This window comes from Pseudopodoces humilis, chromosome 1 (genome assembly GCF_049639895.1).
Source record: "Pseudopodoces humilis isolate 2021_Gansu_Grassland_sample_001 chromosome 1, ASM4963989v1, whole genome shotgun sequence".
In the NCBI taxonomy this organism is placed as follows: domain Eukaryota; kingdom Metazoa; phylum Chordata; class Aves; order Passeriformes; family Paridae; genus Pseudopodoces; species Pseudopodoces humilis.
This window is the reverse complement of record NC_142200.1, coordinates 131,242,598-131,264,618: the sequence shown is the minus strand read 5'-3', so window position 1 is coordinate 131,264,618 and position 22,021 is coordinate 131,242,598. Positions and strand designations below refer to the sequence as shown.

The window sequence follows — 22,021 nt, the reverse complement described above, 5'->3', positions numbered from 1 at the left end:
ACACAGTTATGGAAAAGATTCAGTGGAATTTGAGGACACGACCTTGCACTGTTGCCCATAGATTTGAAATTAAAGTCCCTGATACAATGCAAAAGTCCTTTACTGTGACAGTAATAGCTATCTCACAGGTTTACTAAAGCTACAGGAGCTTTACTCCATCTTTAGAAATCTGTTTTCCATATAAGGCTCAGCCAGGACACTCACACATAACAGTATAACAATGAAGACCTGAATTGTGTCAATAGCCATTAGGGCAAAACACCATACCTGGTGGTTTTTTCAGATTAATAGTAAGCATTGTTGATTTAAAAGCTCATTTTTGGAGAAGTGGGATCAATTTCTTACACATTCAGACCTACCATTAATTTAGTCATAGTAGTGTGATAAACCATTTTCCTTTTCTCCACACAGTTTTAGTATACTAATGTTAGAAAACTTGCATTCAGCAGGTCCATTGAACAGAGAAATCTGATGATCCTTGCATATTTTTTGAAAGAAATGGTTTATCGAGTTGGGTTTGTTTTTTTTTAAATTATCTTTAAACAGGATACTCAGTGGCTGCTGGGGAATTTACTGGGGATTCTGAACAAGGTAAGCGCCTATCTACTCGAATGAAAACTATACAGCTGTGCACTTAGTAAATTCCTTGTTTTGGGTCTCTACACAGGAGCATACCTATTATCAGTTTGAAACACTGGTGAGACATAAGCTATCTGCACTCAGTATTCTCAGAGATAATTATTTCCTTAGACAGTATAACATAACAGAATTAAAGTAAAATAAAAATTTGAATTCTACTACAGGTAGCTTTCTTGAGGAGCTGAACAGCCCTGTAGTCTAGACTCACAAAGCCAACAGGGACATTGTACATTCCCACAGTAAACCCAGTGCTCTAGAACTGCTGTTGCTTAATCCCTCTGAAGTTAAAGTTGCCTGTCCTGCATTATGAAGGATTCAAAAATTAAATGAAAAAACATAGTTTTGAGCCAAACGCTATAATATGTGAAAAGAGGTACCCCTGGTAATGGAAGGCTACATTTTTGGCTGCTTTTTTAATGCATACTCAAAGTTTTATAATGGATGATTTTTGAATCAGTATGTCATGTGAATGACTGGCACAAAAATAATGCATAGTTGGCTGACTCTAGTATTCATCCTGTGTCATGCCTTTGTTAGTACTTCCATTTCCCCTTGAGCAAACACAGTCAGAGGGGAGTATATGATCCCAGTGAGGAACAGAGGAAGGCTAGGTCAGTACAAGCAGGTGGCTGAAGTGCTCTGTGATCTGAAGTTCCTGCTGCTGTCTTCTGATGTGGATATGCTAATGAGGGAAGGTTTAGATGGCAAGACTGCAGGCTGTAAATTTGCTTTTTCCTTCTTTTTTTCTTACTCATTTTGTCAAGCACTTATATGGCATCAAGCAAAATAATGGATGAGATAAACTGTTGATAGGCAAAAAGAAAAGAGGTATTTGTAAGGACGGTCCTGTACAGCTTCTGTGTTCTAGTATGTGATGCCATAGCTAGTTCTCATTCCATCAATACACAGTTGTCAGGTACAAAGCTGAATTGTAACAAGACCTTTGTTGTATCGTGCTATGCTAAGCAATGCTAAGAGATCCATGGATGTGTGTATTCGAAAGTCAGAGTGTAACATTTTGTGCAAGTAAATGAACTGAATGAATGCTATAGTCTTATGAAATAATGGCTTGAAGTGATTTATAGGTCTTTCTGATACAGATCACAAATCAAAATCCTAAGAGATTTGACATATATATCTAGGAAGTTTTAAGTGGTGTGGGATTGCCACAGTTCACTGTTGATCATTTATCATTTCAGAGCTGGTTGCTGGAGTCCCAAGGGGAGCACAGAACTTTGGCTATGTATGTACTGGACCTTCATTTTATAGTTTTTATAAGAAGGCAATTAAGCTTTTTTTAAGGTTAAATGCTACATTATATTTTCTGTCTCTTTCATACAAAACTTTCAAATCAGAGAAAACTGCCACTGACTTTCATCCTCTGGCTTATCTGGGTGGGTTGAAATGTCTTTGTTTGGGTTTTGAATGGTAAGTGCTTAGTCTCTTCTGAGGTCTGTTTTACAATAGGCAATCACAATTACAATTACATGGTCTGGGTCAGACTAGTATCCCTATAACCACTGAGTGTTATCAGACCTAAGCTCACCCATAGGTTAGCATATTTTTGTGCAATGCTGTGTCCACTGTGCAGAGAAGTCTGAGTTCAGATTATTCATACCCATTGTTTACTTTCACTGCTGTAAGTGTATACACTGAAATCCAGGTGCAAAGAGTCATGATATGCAGTTAGGAGTGAAGGGAGAAAACAATATACATTTGTGGAAACAGCTTTTAACTTGTAGGAAAAAAGTTCCACAGGTAACCTGACTGGGAAAGGAGATCACAGCCACAGACATTCTCTAGTTTTGTGGAAAAACATTCTCTAGTTTTGTGGACCCGAAATTCCTTGAGTCTCTGGGGCTTGTTTTTAATTTTTTTTTTTAGGAAAAAGGTGCGTATGTATATATATTTATGTATCTATGTATACTTCTTTATGTTTTAAGTTCTTGTTTTCATGCCTAGTCACTGATTAGTTGTTAGTGTGTGATTTGCTGTTGTTCAGTGTCCAGCAAGGATGGGAAATACTTTTCCCTATTTTTTTCATGGGGAACCCGAGGGTCATGAAATCTTAGCAATTTGTTCAAGATCATACAGGAAAACTGTGGTGAGACAGAAAAAGAACTGTTTTTTCATGGCTACTTGGACTATATTTCAGTGTGTCAAGTTCTTTTGCAGTGATGTCATGCTGTAGCATCTCCATATGTGCTTGAAACTTTCCTTATTCTTTCATTGCCAGGTCTCAATTATTAATTCTTCTGACTTGACCTTTATCCAGAACTTCACTGGTGAGCAGGTAATGTAAAGCAACTAGGAGATTAAATATCGTATCTCTAGAGCTTCAAGTTTCCTTAATATAGTTTCAAGAATATATAAACCAGCTTTTTTTTGTAATAATGACCATAAAAACCAAGAAGATTATCAGGAAAAGTCTTTACATTTTATATTGAATATAAAAGCCTGTATGTTGCTTTTTATTTTCAGATGGCGTCCTATTTTGGGTACACAGTTGCAGTATCTGATGTTAACAATGATGGGTAGGTTACCAAATACATTGATCTCCCCTGAACATTAATAGAAGCAATGGCTGATATGTATTAATAAATGTAGATTTTCAGGTGCTTCATACCTCAAAATGCTTCCCTTGGATTCTCTGCTTGTCTAATTTTAATTGTTCACATAGAATTATCTTTGTGCAGTCACAGTGGCCATGAGTATTTTCAGGCCTTGTTTGAGTGAGTTCATCTGAATATTTATTCAAAGCAGTGTGTCAGAGTAGTGTCCAGAGTCCTAGGAAACAGATCCAGGTAGAAAAACAGTGAATAAACTGCACTAGCTACCATGGGGAAGAGATAGGTGAAAGTCAGAAGTTCATTCTCCCATTCTCAAAGACAGGAAAGTCTTCTCATCCATAGCTTCAGTTCTCAGTTTTAAAAGCTTTCTAGCGTCATCAGCTCTTCTTTCCTCGTTCCAGCACATGCTGGTTGGCTCTCCATTTTTATCATCCTGAGGACCAACAAGTGTCTGTGTCCCATAGCTGTTACGGCCGGCATTGTGGATGTCAGAGGGATAATGATGCTTCTAGGGTCATGATACTTGGGGGTTTCAGGCTGTGTTGAACAAAACCCTTGTTAACTTTCAAGTCATGTAAAGTCTTATTGAATATTTAGAAGAGGACTTTAGGAAGAGAATATTTATAGTAGCTATCTAACAAGGAGATAAAGATCCCTGAAACTCAGAGGCTTGGAAGTCTGCACAAAGATGAGCCAGGACGATATTTAGAGATGTAATGTACTCTTGCTTATTGCAAATCATCAGATGTGTCTACATCATATTTTTTTCTTGTGATCCTTTCTTATTAAATGCTTAAACATAGTGCATTAAATAAATTTTCTGGGCTAAGTCAGTGCTTCTCATCAGTGACTAGTGACCTGTTAAAGACTGAGTTTTACAAGAGAAGAGAAAAGTATCAAGGTGGTAAAATGTTATTGCAGTTACAAAACAAAACAATAACAGAAGCTTCAGCAGTTTTCATGGTCACATCATAGTACTCAAATCTTTCCAAGTTTCTGAGATTAAATTTTGTCATAGTGTCACAGCTTTTGAAAATTTCTGGGTTTATGATATACAGAATCAGAATTTATTTAGTCCTACTGATGTATTACAAATGTGAAAGGGTGGTTCAATAGAACCTTAATCTAAGGTTCAATAGACATTCATTAGACTTTCAGGGAACTTATAATTTAACTTCTCACTGAACCAAACTATTTCCTGTACAGGTTATTTCCTGTTAACCATAGGCTTGGCAGGTCTCATACTTTCTGTGTACCTCTAAAACCACAGTTTATGTCAATAATATAATCAAACTACTGCTAAGGCTTGTGTGGTCTCCCAGTCTATATCTTAAAAGAAATCTAAAGACTCTTCCTGAGATCCAAACATCCCACAGAAAAGAAAACATAAAAAGCTCTACTTGATAAACATGTCTGATTAGATATGTAGTCTGTCTTTGCTGGTTTGCTCATATAATCAATAGAAATATTTATCTGAAAGGAAGAGTAAAAGAGGGGGAAAAAGCGAAAGGGAAATTGACACTTCAAATTCACTTAGGCATATTTTTCAGCTAAAGATGAGGAAGTAGTGGTGGCCTTACCAGTACGAGAAACCTGATTAAGTTATTTGCTGAAAAAAAAAAATTCAAGATCATTAGGAACGGTGCTTTGCTGTAATAAGACTCATGATATGGCTCAAAGAATAGGCTCATCTTAGGAGAAAAAAGCTCAGCCAGCAGACCTGGCCCAGCAGTTCTGTGGGTATTCCAAAGTGACTCATGCAGTTTTATCTGCACCACATCAGGATTGTAGGCAGAACAGGGAAATTGAGGATACTGTTTGAATTACCCTTTAGCTGCCTGTTGCTAATAATGAGAAATCCACAATGAAACTTAACAAATCAAGCTTTGCCATCAACTTACAGGCTGCATTCCAAGTAAAGAGAGAAGAAGAGAATACTTTCAATTTAGTCTGAATCAGTCCAATTAAAATAGTGAAATAAACTGTTTACTTTTTTTTTTTTAATTTGGCCTATTACAAAGCTTTCTGTAGTTATACTTTGACCTCTTGACATTTCCCATATTCCTGCTTTTTATTACTCTGCAGGATACAAAGGAAGGGCACACAGTCTCAGCAGGTGGTCAGCTTTGTGCTTTTTAAAGATTTATTTTATTTTTTTTTCAGAAGGGAAGTAATAATGGCTGGTTACTTTTCTGTGCTGGAGCAAAAATTAATATATAAATTATGTTAACTCTAGCATCTTAGTGCAATAATGAAATCTAATGAATCAGTTCAAAATACCACTGAACTGCATTTCATGGTTTAATATTACTGTCCAGGGGCTTTTGCTTTTATTTACTCTTATGGCATTTTTCAAGTAATCACACCAAACTTTGAATTTGACTCAGAATTCTCCATTTTGTAAATACGAAGTCCTACAATTGAAAAGGCCAATTGAAATATCCTCTTTCACCAACAAAAATACATAATACTAATCACATAGGCACTTAGAACCCAACAAATACATACACCCCCCCTTGCCCCCTTGACTACTTGTTATCTAAATAATTAAATTGTAGAAGCTGGGAGGCAGAACTGAGTGTAAAGTATGGTAAGCAGCAATTGTTTGCTTATTTTACCCACTAGAAGAGGAACCAAAAGTAAATGAGGATCAGAGAGAGTTGGGTAGCTGACAAATCTTTCCTTTCTAGCTATAGTACACTGCTGTGACAGCACAAAAAACCCAAGTTCTAATCCCAAACCTCTAGAATTGCCTAAGGGAGAGAGTTCCCTCTTGCAGAGGACTTGCTGAAGCAGTGTGCTTTGACCTACAGAGCTCAGCTCTGAAAGAGAAGGGGGAAAATTGAAGAGAGTGAGGAAAGGAAGGCCTTGGTGCAGGCAGTACATATGAAGACCTGGAGGGAAGGCAAACCAAGTGCTTTGGGTGCTCCAGGTGGCTTTGCTACCATAACCAGTTGAGAAATAGGTCAGTATATTAGATGACTGTCTTCCTTCCACCTGTCCCTCAGTATATCAGAAGATGAGCCATCTTAGCTACCAGATTCTGGTCCCTTCTCCCTGGACTGTTCATGCATTTCATACAGTCATTGTCATTTATTTCAGCGAAGTTGAGATTTTAGAAGAAAAATAACCCAGCACTGTGCACTTCTAGTGGGGACGCTGTGCTGGCTGTTCAACAAGCTCCAGCTGCTGTCTACTTGCTTTCTGTATCACCTGGTGAATCTTGTGTTCTGGGTTCTGCTTAGAGAGTTTTAGTACACAATAGATAGTCTGTGTCACTCTTTTCACCATTTTAGGCACTCTAGATATTGCTCTATGGACCAGGGTTTTAAAGGTATCTGGGTATCTATTACATCAATGTACTGGGAGCTTTCTGACTTTCATTGATTTGGTTCCTTATCACCTCTAAAAAAATCTTCCTTTAGTCTTATGATTACTCATTTGTAAAATACTTGAGGGAGCCAAGCTCATCTGTTATTGCAAGGTTTCTACAGCACTGAACTCTATGGGGTCCAAATATACTGGGAATATCTGGACTGTGAGGTGCTAAAAGAGTAATTGACATTAGTCCTACTGTGTAATGCTTTTAGTACATGGCATATGTAAAATAACTTATTTTTTAAAGATCACTCATTATTTCTTTTTGTCATTGTTATTGTTTCATGGCAACCATTTCAGCTGACATTCTGTCCCAACCACAAACATCTTCCATTAGTAGAGGAAGACTTTTAATGTTCAGTGTGAAAGGAAAATCCCACCTTTGAAGCCAAGTCAGCATCTGCTTCCTTCCTTTTTTGGTTATTTATGCCATAGGGTAAAATCTAACATAAAAAATAGGACAGCTATACCAAACTGACCTGACATTTGGAATCACACTTTCCTTTATGGGAACATACTATAAAACTTAGTAGAAAAATAACATGCCTAGAAGTATTTTGTCACACTTATAGAATGTGAAAATTCTACAATGTAATTAATTCTTTTTTTCTAGATGAATTACTCTATGCTAAATCCTACAGTGTGTATCTTGGAGTCATAGTGTACATAATCATACAGATTTTTTTTCTATCAGGATTAGGAAAAAACAATGTAGTGCAATTATACTATTTGGTTTCCTAATAGATAAAGCGTCATATTGGAAATATGACAAATTGAGAATAGAAAGTTTTCTGTGAGTTTTACAAAGTTTGAAAAAAATTTCACATTAGAGCAAGAGAATATGTTTTCCAAATTAAATATTCTGGGATCATTCTCTTAACTGATGATACTTGTGTTTCACCTATGTTACACAATAATCTGTTGTAAAGTGGCAGGGTTTTTTCCTTTGGTCACTTACTGATGTATAAGTTACAAAAAATAGATTTTGTACAAAAATTTGTCTCTCGCTAGCGCTGTTAGTGAAACAGATCTACAGAATTTGTTCTAGTGACACAAATTCACTCTTTCATTCCTGACTTCAGCATCATCAATTGCAAAGTGTAAGTTTTCATTGTCTATTGTGGGCATGAATTGAAGTACAAGAAATTCCATTTAAACCTAGAAAGAAACATTTTGCCTGGGATGATGATCCCAGGAAGTAGTCGCCCAGAGAGGTTGTGGCACCTCCATCCATGGAGGTATTCAAAACTGGACTGAGTATAGCTGTGCACAGCCTTCCCTAATTGACTGCTTTGACCAAGCATTTGGACTAGAAGTGCCTTCTTACCTCAGTTAGTCTGACTGTATGATAATTATCAGCTTCCTGTTTAGAAAATGTATAAACTGTGTTGTTTACACTCAGTCTCTCAGTGACATTGGCTTTTGTTTTTTTTCCAGTTTAGATGATATCCTAGTTGGTGCCCCTCTTTTTATGGAACGGGAATTTGAGAGCAAGCCTAAAGAAGTTGGGCAAGTTTATCTGTACCTGCAAGAAAGTGCATTCCTCTTCCAAGATGCACAAATTCTGACAGGCACTGAAGTGTTTGGCAGATTTGGCAGTGCAATCACACACCTTGGAGATCTCAATCAAGATGGATATAATGGTAATTTGTATGTAATGTAGTATATCACTAACACTGAAATTACTCATGCCTAAGCAGCAAATATTGGGTTTGTGTTGTGCTGGAAAAGGCTTTTTAATATATTTGAAATTCATGAGAATTTACACTAATGCTAATGAAACTGATATTGAGACAGATCATGAAAAGCTGACTGATGAGATGGTCATATTGACTACAGCATGATTTTTTAACTAAATATTAGTATGTTTGTTGAATAAAATTATATTTTATTTTGTAACTATAATAACATTTAATTACTTTGTTAAGATGCTTCATTTTTTTGAAAGCAGAGTTTTTCCTCTCAAATGCTTGAAAGGGTTTGATAATTGGATGAGGCTCAGTACATGAAGCATTTTGTCAACAATGAAAGAATTGGGCAAGTACAGAAGTACTATTTTGGAATCAGCCTTCCACTGGTACTTAAGTACTAAAAAAACAGGTGCATAATGGGTTCTTTCTCAAATGCTTATAGCACATGCATACAACAAAATGTTGATGTAAGTTTATTGGCCGCCTACATTCAAGCAAACAGAACTAAACTAACTGCTTGATTACCTGAGAAAGCTGGGATGCCTTCAGCACCTAGAGGTTGCCTCCTAGACATGGTCGGTAGCATCCTGGTTTTCCCTGCATGCATTTCCTTACTTCTTATTTCCAGGATGTTAGGAATCTAAAAAAAGCAAACATCTCTGCATCTAAAACATCAAGAAACTTTTCTTGGAAGAGCTGTTTTGCACAGCAGCCTTTAGAATAGCTGTCTCACTAAGGAAAAATTAATGAACCTACCTTGAGGGCTGTTTTTCACAATGCTCTAGCCACTAGATTCTAGGGCAATGTCCTCATTGTGTGGCTGCTGTGCAAGGGATCATTCATATCAGGAGTCATAGAATTACATTGGGGTTCAGAGTGCACGAAATCTGAATACCATCCTGTGGGTAGAAGCCATTGGATTGTGACTGCTGAGGGTACCATCACTGGCTTGTCCTAGAATCCCACCAGTTGATCACAGCTGAACCTCAGTGGAGAATTCCTGTTCTCTACCTGTGAACAATAGCAGATACCCTCAGCTACTCTGGGCAAGCAGTGTTGGTCTTCCTTCTCTCCAGAATTCAGATGAGATAGGCAGAAGGGATTTCTGATTTTCTCTGTCACTGTATAAAGACTAAGAAGACTCTAGAGCCAAAGATCTTGTCTTCATAACTGAATATGCCAGTCAAAGAGCTTTGGTGCATTTCTGCCTTTAGAGTGAAGCTACAGTCCAAGTGCTCAATTCAACTTTAATAAAGTCCAGGATCAACTCCTAGATCAGAACCTAAAAATGAGAACTACAGATACGTATCCTCTGTTGTTTCCTATTGGCTAGCAGCTAGTGCATCTGTTGGATCTCAATCTAGACAACATTGTCTCCACATCCCATGCACAGAAACTAAGCAGAGCACTGTGAGTTCTGCTTCTTGGATATGGCACCTCGTTTTTAAGGATTGAACTGTTTAATTCCATAAAGCCTAAGACCTCCTGTGAAATTCCTGACTCAGTACTATTCCTATTTCTCAATAAAATGATGAATTGGTATAGATGAAAACATTATATTCCATTGTTCTCTTTTGCATTCTAAAGCATTGGATGTTTGAGGGGGTGAAGTTTTTTGTCTATGTAGGATATGTTATCTGGAAAAAGAAAATTAGTTTTATTTAACATGCTCGTTATTAACTAGGTGATAGAGGAAATTAAATAAAATTTGTGCCTGTTCAAAAATACGAAAGTAAAAGCAGGCATTCAGTAGATCTTTGTTTATTAAGGCTAATTAGCTGCCCTGGAAATACTTAGAGGAATCCAATGTGGACTGGCTATTTAGTATAATTAAATAACCTATTCATAGGATTATTTTATAAGTTTTTGTCATGAAAATTTGACACAGAAAAGACACTGGTAACATTTTGTGCATTTGCCTTTAAACTAGAATACATACAGAAGTACAGAATGTTGAAGTTCTTGCATGTTTGTAGGAGTAGCAATTTGTGTGTATGTTCCTGCAGGGAGTTAATTTTTAAGTGTGTCCATTATTTTAATATATTTTTTTTTTTTCCTTCACTGCAGACATTGCTATTGGTGCACCATTTGCAGGAGAAGACAGAAGAGGGAAAGTGCTCATTTACAATGGATACAGTAATGGGTTAAACCCAAACCCTTCCCAGGTTCTCAATGGAGCCTGGGCCTCACAGTCCATGCCTTCGGGATTTGGCTTCACTCTAAGAGGAGACTCAGATGTAGACAAGAATGATTACCCAGGTAAGATTTTTACATTAGAAAGGGAATTTCATACTTCCATTCTCTGGTAAATGCATCATGTCTAAACTGCTCCTTTTGGAAGGCAGAGGTCAGAATGAAGGATAGACATTTCTGGACAGTTCTCGTTTGCTTTCCTGAGAGTTAAAAACAGACAAAACAAATATTCCCTTTCCTGTCAAAAGACATGATCAGAAAGTCAAGGAAGGGCTTAAATAGTTGTATTAACATAAAACATGTGAAGTTTACAATGAAAAGCTTAACCCTTTTCCCCCGCTTCCAAAAACTGAATGGTCTCAGCTTATTGAACTTGTAAGGTCTCCTTCATCCTGGCATTCTTTCTTAATTAAAAACATGTTGCATTGTAGAAGAAGGGATTGATTTGGTTGTGTTTCTAAGTTGTTTTTTGCTGACGAAGAGACACTGAGTTATATATAGTTAATGGCTTTGATTGCATTGCTTAAAGCAGCTATTTTATTTGGGCTTTTCCATCCCTTTTATGTTTTCATTTTGGTATATGGACTCTTCCTTTTTAGGTTAGCTTTGATTCTTCCTAATGAGTTTACCTGACATGTATTCACATTTATCAAGTTTGTAACATTCATTAAGTTTTTCAAGGAAGCATTTATTTTTAAAGAAAATTTTTCCTATCATCTAAGTAGTCTGAATGTAAGTCTGCTTGCATTTCCTCTCTCTCATCTGGAAGCAAATCCGTTCTGTTCCTTTTCATCACAATTCAGAAACCTTAATAAGGGTGTGCAGTAAAACATCATATTTTCTTACTGTGAAAGGTTCATCCACAGTAAAATCCTAACAGTCCATGCTTCCCTGACTTACTAGGAAATCATTCTTGTTAGCCTGGGTTATTTCAAGGCTAGAGTTCTTAAAGCTTGTACTATTTCAAAAGTGAAAATTGCCGTTTTTCAAAGGGACAAAAATAGGATCTTTTACCTTTTTGTGATGGATTGTAAAAACCTTGAAAGAGGTATCTTTCCAAAAGCAGAAGGCAATTTCTGGGAAGTGGTGTTTACAATAGAAATTACAGTTTTACAAACAGAAAAGCTGACTGCAGAGTAATAAAGTGAGGTTATCATGAGACTAAAGTAAGATCTTAAGCATTAGAGAGAAGAAAGGGCTTTTAAACACTGTTCTGACTTTTTGTTTGCATATTGTTGATGTTGCTATTAATAGTCTTTCATTGTCCATGACTAATGAGGTTCTCTTGGACAACAAAACTCTTTATTAAAGTTTCAGCATTTAAACATTTCTTAAAGCACCCACAAGGCCCCCCAGCAAAACCAAAGGAAACAGGATATTACATTCCTGACATTTCTAAGATTGAAAAGATAGAGGGAAGGGAGAGATTCTTCGGCTCACATAGAGAAGAAAGAAGACTAGAACTCTCACTGCTTTATTAGCATACTTTATGTGGAGCATCTTTTAAAGAAATTTGTGGAAAGTTTGAGTGATGAGTTTTGATCTTTCTAAACGTGCACTGAGGATTTGTAATATAATTGTGAATTCTGTCTTTGTCATTGTGGCATGTACCATGCATCCTACTTGCAGAATTTCAGATTGTGTTATCAGCTCACTATGTGTTAGATCATTTGGTTTTATTACAGGAATTATCTAATTAAAAAATGAAAGCATACAAAAGAAACACCACCCTGCATTTACTGTAACTAGTTTTTCCCCTGGATGAGCAGTCCACAGTATTGGTGAAAATCTCTCAGAAAATGAGAAGAAAAACCTCTTACTATCAGTCAACCACTTCTTCCTTAATTCATGAAAATTTGGAGCACCAAAACAGAGCTGTAAAAATAGTGCAAACAGCACAATGCTAGCACAAAAATAGAATGCCTTCCTATGGGAAAAGGGTGGGGGGGGGAAAGAAAGGAAATAATATAGGGAAATGCAAGCCTAGGACAAACACACTAGGCAATGAAATAAGTAATCCTTCTCGTGTCAAAGAGCTTTTCTTCTTCACCTCCTGACGGAAACGCTGAAGGGCAGCCCTTGTAAAAGGAGGAAACAAGGTACTGAAGTTGGAACGATTAGGAAGGAAGTTTTATTTTAGAGAAATGGAGTCTTGCTGACTATAGAAGGTCTAGAAAATTAGGTTTTAATTTCATGCTTCCCAAACTACTGTCTGTGTCTGTGATTCAAAGAGGGTTGTGAAAGATTAGGGGGGAAAAAAATCACAAACATTCTAATTTAAGCTTTCTAGTGTGTATATTCTAAAAACATTTACAATTTATAAAAAGAAAAATGTAATAAAATCAGGTTATTCTGACTTAACACTCTCAGAAGTTATTTTCTCAGAAGTTCTGGTCTGGGAGATGAGACAGCTGTAATTCTGGCTGCAGGTATAAACATATATTACCACTGTCCAAGGTGAGATTCTCCAAGCATGTAGCTCTTCCATGGCTAGAGTTCAGTTGTTCAAACTGACCTGTATAACTATAGCTGTGCTTGTATAATTACTCAAGCACTTGTGCCTGACATTGTTCATGAGGCAAGCATATTCATGCTAGGAAATGGGAGTCTGAGACACGGGAGTAACTCTGCCATTTCATTTTGAATGCACTGTATAGCATTTTCAGAGCTTTGAGAAGTTCAGACCTTCTTTAAATCAGACCATAATGTAATGTTTTTGGAGCAAGTCAGTGACCCAGGATCAGAAGATACCACCTGTTCATATGGCTTCCTATCACAGACACTGAGCTTTGTCCTGGGATCGCTGTACCCAGCAACCAGTGCTCTTTGAGTACAAGCTGGGTAACACAGTTCCTAAAATGTGAGAGTGAATCACAGTCAACGTTTTCTCCCATTGGAAAAAGGTTAAATCCTCTCTTGAATGAAGTTCAGTTCAGGCTGAGATCTATGTATTTGCCCTCTAGAGTGAAGCAGCCATTTGGTACGGGAAGCAATATCTTCTTCTTTATTCAAATGCCAGTATAAGCTCGGGAACAGAGATAGAAATAGGGAGCAGACAAAGACTCCCTAGTACACAGAGCTCTTCAAACCCCTCAGCTTTCCTGTGGATGGAGTGGTTTCTCTTTTCTCCTCTTCCTGCAACTCCTGGCCACCAAAGGGAGAGTCTCCCCCAACCCCAACTTTCTGGTCTTCTTTAGGAAAGGCAGAGAAAGAGTCTCTTGTCCCCATGACTCTAGCTGTATAATAAATTTGGGAAAAAACTGATTACAGGCAGGTTTAATGGTGGAGCAGCAGAGCAGACAAGGAAGAACATAATACACCCATACTGACAGAGATGAAAGATCTGTCTAGTAACATAGCATGTTTCCAACAGTGACCAGCAATAGATATCCTGGGAAATTTACAGTTGTGACATTTCCCAGAATATTCACCCAGCATTAACTAACAGAATACCAAGGTGGCCCTGAGTCAGAGATGGCACCTCCAAAATTAGTATTGCTTGACAGAATTTTCTTCCATGAATTTGACCAATCAGCTGTAGAACTCATGCAAACTTTTGGCACACACAGCATTTGTCAAGGAACCCCACAGCCCAGCTGAATGTTCTGTGAAGAAGTAATTCCCACTGTGTCCCATTCAAATCTTGAACGTTCCACTGGACAGTTTCTAGTTGTTATACTGAATAGACAGTGAACAGTTCTGCAGTCTAGTTATTTTACAGACTTCTGACATACTTCCGCTATCAGCCATGTGTTTTAGCAATCCTCTGGAAGGAATTATATTTAATTCTTCCTTGTGCAGTGGAGAATGGCACACCAGTTCTGCTGTACCAAATGATTGTTCAGTCTTGCCACCACTGCTGCCTCTTCTCCTCTTCTTCATATATTTTTATGTAAAGAGAAGTTAGTAGTTTATGACTTGTGCCTGGGTAAATTATTGCTGCTAATAAAGATTTTACCATTGACCTGGGTTTCATACATACAAAAATAAAAAGAGCTGTATCTTCTCTACTGAGAAGAAAATCATAATTAGTACTTGAAAAAACAATAATCCCAAATATTTTTCATTACTATCAGCAATTATGTTTGTTCAATAAAATAAAGTGAACCAGGAACCGTGGTCTGGCTTGAGGCTACATGGCACAGCACAGCTCACTATCATCAGATGAAACCACTGGAACAGGATGGCGGTACTTAAACTCTCTTTTGTGAAAGGTCTTCAGCCCAGGCAATTCCCCAGACCTTTTCCAGCTGCCATCTGGGAGAGTACTAACTTGCACACACTGAAATCACAGCTAATCTGTACAAAAATATGGACAGTACTCACAGCACTCAAGCTCATGCCCTGCCTTTATTGCACAAGCACAGGGTACAGACAACTGAATAACTAACTAGTCAACATCATACCTAAAAATTGAACTTTCTCTGGTAGGGTCAGCATGCAGACAGAACTGCTTTTCCTTCTTGTTAGTAGTTCTGTCAGTGTAATGACCGTTTGTCTTCAGCTGTCCTGGCACAGCTGTTGTCACTGTAACAGAAACAGACCTCTCAGCATTGTAAAAGATTTTTTCATGGAGATTTTTTCAACAGGAAAGACTTGAGTTTTGTTACTAAGTACAACCTTTGGTTTATATCTCTGCAGCTTTCCAGGGAGGGAGTTCTGTAAATTGTGTCATACTTACAGACACTCCAGATGTTATGTACCCAGAACTGTTCCTTTATCAGCACAGACAGGGGTGATAATATGGTAGTCTCTGCTTTGCAGGCTTGGAGGCAGTGGGAACTTTCAACTCTGGGAAACAGCAGAGGCAGAAAACTGTGCTGATCATCCTAACAGCTGTGTCGCTCATGCAGCTGCCCTCTCTGTGCTTGTGTGCATCACCTTCTGCCTGCAACAGAGGGCTCCTCCTCACCTAGCAGGATTGCAATGCCAAGCAGTGGTGATGGTGGTAATTAATGGATGGATGCTCCTTTCTCTGTTATCATGTAAGAGGCAGAGTCTGATTAAAATTTATAGTAAGATAAGACTAATAGAAGGATGCAGGTCAAGCATATCAGTCAGATAGATTGTGCCAAGCCACGATGTGCAGCTTTCCCGGTCCTCCAAGAATGACACTGACAAGCTTACCTGAAATACTCAGTAGTTCTCCAGTATATAACATGTACCCAGTACTTGAAGGAAAAGACTGATTAATCCCCCTGAAGATTACACTAGTAAACGGAATAGGCTTTGGTTCTGAACTATCACTAACAGTCCCTGTGCACACTATCAAATTCACTTTATTGCCAAAACCAGGTTGCTGCATGCTCACTTCTGGAGTCTAATAATTGGCATGGGTGAACTGTGTTAGGGCTATTTTAATGATACTACTGCAGATAGTGAAGATACAACATACAGGCACATTCTCTTCCACTGATTTACTAACACTGACATAATTGTAACATCTTTCAGAAGATGATTCATTTCACTGTTTTCTGACAACTCATGTTCTAAGATCGTATTTGAAAGAGAAGATCTGATCTCACTTCTGCTGGAATAGTAAACACTGGTTTAATGCCATTATTCTGGATTGACAGTCATAAAAAATGTAAAGGGATTAAAGAAATAAAGGAGGTGATGGGATTGAAAAAACATAAAAGGTGGGCTTTTCCCATCAGTTTAAGTGCAAATACAGTGGTAGCTGGAATTCTGTACAAGATTCTGTGCCAAGGTGAGGACATGGCAAAGCAGCATTGTGGTGTGTCTGAGGCCGTCCTAGGCTGTAACACAATTTATATAACCATGGGATTCTCTGTAACAGCAGCTCTACAGGGTTTGCATGAAGATATTCTGAAATACCTGCCTCAGCACAATCTTCCTGCCTGTCTTCTGTGCTGGGACATCTGGGATGCATAATAATACCTTTCAAGGCAGCTTCCAATGTCCTGTAAATCTAGGGCTTTTAGGGCCCCTTTGCTCCATCCTGAGCTTTATGTGTTATCAAGGCCTGGAGCAGGGAATGAAGCAAAGGCATGCATTTTGAATTATAGTTTATTTTATTTGTAATTTTATTTGTCTTTTTCTATTAGCGTAGTTCAGTTTGCATAGGAACAAAAGAAATCCATTAATCTGTTTAATGGGAAAGAAATTTGTTTCTTTTGGCTTCTGGGCATCTGTTCAAAGCTGGCCCCATTGAGTGCCTGGAGTCTGTGATTATCTAGGTGATGATGCTGCACTTCCAGCTGGTTCATCTATCTGTACAGGGCTCAGACATTTGTAGGCTGTAAGGTTTCCACCCTCACATTTCAGCATATGTTCAGCCACTTGATGGCTGATTATAGCTGAGCAAATAGTTTATAATGAATAACTTACTCAACTCGTTAAACTCGCTTTCTTTTTGTGGCATATCCTCCTGAAGACTGGGGTTTCTTCAAATGTATTTCTGAATCAGAATGATTTAACCAGTTTCTTTGAACAGTATGGGTAGATTCAGAACAGTGCTTTGGATGAATTCACTATTCAAAGACTGTTGATTAGTTAATTGCTCAAATAAATTATGCACTATTGTCTCTGCTCCCTTGCTGTTTAGATGATTGTGTAAGCCTTCCTAATCAATTAAGGGAGTCATTCTGGAATCAGTGCCACTGAAGCTTCATCTTCAAGGTATCCTACTTTAGCACAAACACAGTTGTTGGCCTGTTCTTTTGGCTGTTCTTTATAGTCAAGCCTTTGTCAGCATAGGGAAATGTATAAAGGCATCTTCATGCCTTGTTGTTTTGGACTCAGTTATTATCTTAAGAATATCATAGTAGTTAGTTAGAATGTCACTGTAGTTAGTATCAAACTACTCTAGAAACATTTTAAGAAGGAAAGAAGTGTAGTAAGAAGACAAAATTCCCACAGAACTTCAGTAATCCAGTCTAATCTTAGTAAACAGGAGTATTTAACAACTCCATCTGCTGAGCACATTAACTCAAACAGCAGGAAGAAAATCCTCAAATTTCTTTCTGCAAGGCAAGGGTTCTTCAGAAATAATTTTTTTTGAGAACAGAAGGCATTGCGCCAACAATATTAAAAATCGGAATCTAGTGATGATTAAATTATGAAGTTGGTCCAGGAGATTTGTGGAAGACAAACAAATTAAATCAATGAGAAGCTGCATCTGCTCTTGTAAGAGACAACTGCTATGTGTGGGAGCCAGAACAATGGCTTGAGTTCTGCCAGCAAAGGCAGAAAATCTTCTATCAGCTAATTATTTTTTCACATGATTAATCAGTCAAAAATGTAGTGAAAAGCCAAGAATTTTGTAGAATTATGTTGATTATATGGGAAATTATTATCTCTGTAATTTCTAGGTATGCTTTTCTAAAATTCTTCATGATATTTTATGAAATCACAGTATTGTGCCCAATAGAATATAGGAATAAAGTAATTGATCCCAACTAGTAGTGTTTTACTTAAGTGATAAAGCATTAACTGTCCTCTTCAGGAGATTTTTGTAGTATGATGAATAATATTGCTATATTGTGAAAGGGATTCATTCAGACAAAAGAGAAGCATTGAAACAGATTAGCTTTAGATGTTAACTGTAACAGACCTGCTACCACAATGGTTTAAAAACAGAGAAGTATAAGGTACCTGAGAATGATAGAATTGGAAGAAAGTGATTCTGCTTTGAATGATGGCTGTTTGTAGTATTTAACTAAAATTCTTGAGTAAAGCTGGCTATGCTAGACAGATCTTTGTCCTTTACTGTGGTCAATCCTGTAGTGACAGCCATTTAAAGACATTTTTTATTCTAGATTATTTCTACTGAGATCTGGGGTTTTAATGCACACTGAAATCCTATAAAACAAATAGAGATATAATCTTGGGCCTTTTTGGCACCTAGTCTGCCAAGGAAATAAATTGCAAAAAGATTCACAAAGATTTTTTTAATAGTTTACAGTTAGGTGGTTTTCTCCCTTTTACAAAATTTCAATTTGCACCTGTACTCCGATAGAATATAACTGTTTTCCAGTTCCTTTTTATACCATACAATGAAACTGACAGACTGCATCAAGTTATGTTTAAAGCTGTCAGCAAATCATTCTGAGTCCCCAAAGTTAACACTTTCTTGCCTGTGTCCTTTTAGAGTTGCAGTAGAGATGTGACTCAGCTGTCGTTCATTTTTGGGTTTCTGACAAGGGAGGTGTTTGCCAGTTATGTAGCTGTTCACTGGATGTTTTTCTTGGCCATTGTCCCCCGTGTATTGATATGAGACATCATGTCTTGGCAACTTCTCTTGGGATTGCTGCACAGGCTCCAACCAAGTGTGGGGTGCTGAACATGATGCATGTTCCTCCATGCTCAGTCTCCCTGAGGCTGCATCTCTCAGGGAGAATGGGGATGACCTTTAAAAATATGAGGGAATAAAAAAAAACTTCTCAAGTTAATAAATGAGTATGTCTTGTTGAGACTGGAAGTAGGATTTTGTTGATCTTCTTACTTCCTTTATTTGCTTGAAGGTTTAGTGAGCATCCTGGCAAGTTTCTGCCCTTTATCACACAATGTTTCAGATTTGGCACAGTCATATGGCAGAAGGTGCAAGTGAACCCATAAGTTTACAAAATCCAGTGTCCCTTTCAGTACCATCACCTTAAATTTTAATTTTATCTCAGAAAATAGACTTCTTGCACCAGACAGCATCTTGCAACCCTTCGATTCAGAGCCAAGTAAATTTGAAGTATTTGAAATAGCATTAGGATTGTTTAACTTTGTGCAGTGCCCCTTGACTTCAGTTAAATATGTCCCAAAGACACTTGTTTCAGCATTAAGCTCTGAACTCCACCAGTTGGGACTTTAAAGCTTACAACCCACAAGCTGTTAAAAATAGAAGTTAAAAATTCCTGTGGAGTCTCTCCGTGCTTGTTTACCTAATTTTTGTAGTGTAGTTGTGACCCCACAGCTCATTTATTCCTCAAAAGCAATGACACACAAGCTCATGGGTGCTGCCATCAACCCTTCCTTACAGATCTTGGCTTCTCTGCAGGTGAGCAGCTGATAGACAATCTTCTCAAACAGACAACATAGGCAAAGTGATCATTTAACTAAACCAACAAGGTCCCTCATCATCCCAGAAACATGAAATATTAGAAAAGAAAAACTGAAATAGATTTTGTGATTCTTCTACTTCATCTTTATGTTTTAATCAAACATTTTCATCTGAGCTTGGGAAAAAACCCTCAGTGATGCAAAGGAGTAAAAGTTTTAATAGACTTTTCTTCAGTCTCTCTTTGGAAGGGTTGTAAGGAGTTCAGCTATTTTTTTTTAAGCTGGCTTCTTTTGCTCTGTAATTGCTTGTTAAAATCTTGTTTTTCAGCTAGTGACCTTTGCATCAGTGACATTGCCTGTGTAGCATTAACAAGAATTAATAAAGAAAACTTCTATTTTTAGAAGGGGAAAGTTGCCAATGTTCAGATAATTTAGACATCTCATACATTTTTTTCATAGAAATGATTAGTAACTTTTCTTCTATGGAATGCTCAACAAATTCAAAACTTCTGCTTATAAAAGTGCTCTGATGGGATGTGTATTCAAATCTCATGCATTTGTATCAACATCAAAAATGATTTTTTCCAATTATGGGTATAGGAGCTGCACCCCATAAAGCAATAAAAGAAGGAAGAGTGAAATTACTGCTCTGTAACAGAACAAGACAAAGAAAAGAAAAAACCCTAATTAATCTTCCAGTGAATGCTCTGCTTGAATACATAATCATTTTGTCCTTACACTAGACTGTAGAAGTTACTACTGGCTATAAATATGGGGGTTTTTTTGCATATTTATTCTTAATTCCACTTTCTCTACTCAGTAGTTTTACTCATTTAAGCTCTTTGGATCAAGAATAAGCATGGCTTAGACCATAAAACAAATGACATGTCAGGGTAAAAGTAATAGCGTCCAATCAAGAGCAGGATGAGCACAGTCCTGGCTGCCCTTAAAGTAGTCTTAAATAGAGCTTTTGTGGTGGTGCCATGATGGAGAATCCTCATCCTATTTGCTGTGTCTCCAAACCTGGCTGAAGTGGCAATGCAGAAAGACTGCTCATGGAAAACCAGTCTTTTGGTAACTGAGGCCTATATTTGCTATTCTAGACCCATCCCCCTGGCTTCAAATAAGCTGGGTTCTGTCCCAAAAAATCAGGATTTAACCATTAAGCAGATATACAAAACCCTCTTTAATATTAAAGTGGGGATGCTGGGATAGAGGGGATCTTTGCACAGTAGTACATACTGAAATTGCATTCACTCACACTAGTGAGGCCAGCTGTAACTGAGACTCATTCTTCTCACCTTGAGATTCTAACAGGCTACATTTTATTAAGCTTACCCAAGTTTTGTGTTTAACCTTTATTTTTTAATGAAAGAAAATCACCACTAGGCCAAGATCTTAATAAGTCTTAGATATATACCTGTTTTGTCTCTTACAACATAACCCTGAAACCTTTTGAGTTATCTAGTCTGGTATGAACCAGTACATATCCTAAGTCAAGTCTGTTATAGACAACACAACTAAACACAAAACCCACAAAAACCCCTTCAAACACAAGCAAAAAAATAGTCAACAAAATATTAAATCTTTTGGGGAGTTACTATGTGTGCCACTATAAGTGAGCTGCCAGGAAAAGTTCTGTTTGTGTGTGGTGCACACAATTTCTCTCAGTTAGTTGCTTATTTAAGAGGAAAACATCTTTAGGTTTTGGTACTGTGGGCAAGTTGTCTATAAAGGCTACTAAAGAATACAACGCACAAATGTCCCAAAAAGGAGATAAACCCACTTATTTTCTTCTGCTATTTAAAGTGTTCCTGACCCTGAAACACATTTCTCTAAGGCCAATGAAATTAGAAAAATGTAAATGTTGTACAAAAAGAGGATCAGACCAATAAACTGTCCATGTCTGCTCCTATTAGGACATTAATTAATGGAATTCAGCGAAGGACTGGCTGTTGCCCATGTGAAGTATTTGCTTAAACTTTTTTATGAAATCCTGATCATCTGAAAGATGGAAAAGCACTAGAAAATGCACTGCCAGCCCTGGACCAAACCCATCCAGATAATTAACATCAAAACTTGGTATTTGCATCATGTTCAATGGCTTCAGGGCTGCTTAAGCAAACCAGTGCTCCAAGTATAGAAGCAGCAAGTAAGGGTTTGTTTACAAGCCTAAGCACTCGTTTAATTAACTTACTTAGATCAGTTTAGGTTTCCAGTCTGTACCACTGCAAGGTCTGTTGTGAGGCTCAGTCTTCTGAATTGGATGTCAGTCACATTGAATGATAGCAGAAGTAGAGTGAAAGCTGTGCCAAGATGGACTCTGGGACTTTGAAAATGAAACAAAGCTCTTTCCAAAGGCAAACACAGCAGGAAAGTTGAGCCTTTTTCCTCATGGCTTGGCTGCAGTTTTTCTCCAGCAGGCCTGAATGGATCCAGCAAGCCAGTCTGGATCTTTCCAGGGACCACTGTGTGGGGACTCCAGGCAAAAAGAGGAAATATTCTGGACTGTAGATTCCCAACCCCAGGCCAGTGATC

The 22,021-nt window shown here is 37.7% G+C and overlaps 1 protein-coding gene across 1 annotated transcript in view; it reads left to right on the top strand.

The window, feature by feature from the left end:
• The window catches only part of ITGA8 (integrin subunit alpha 8), a 107,522-nt gene that overhangs the window by 18,404 nt on the left and 67,097 nt on the right, over window positions 1–22,021 (top strand). Inside the window, exons 8-13 of the mRNA XM_005518772.3 lie at window positions 547–591; window positions 1,839–1,882; window positions 2,876–2,932; window positions 3,121–3,173; window positions 8,025–8,230; window positions 10,346–10,537. Of these exons, the coding sequence (XP_005518829.1) occupies window positions 547–591; window positions 1,839–1,882; window positions 2,876–2,932; window positions 3,121–3,173; window positions 8,025–8,230; window positions 10,346–10,537 (597 nt within the window). The remainder of the gene's footprint in view (window positions 1–546; window positions 592–1,838; window positions 1,883–2,875; window positions 2,933–3,120; window positions 3,174–8,024; window positions 8,231–10,345; window positions 10,538–22,021) is intronic.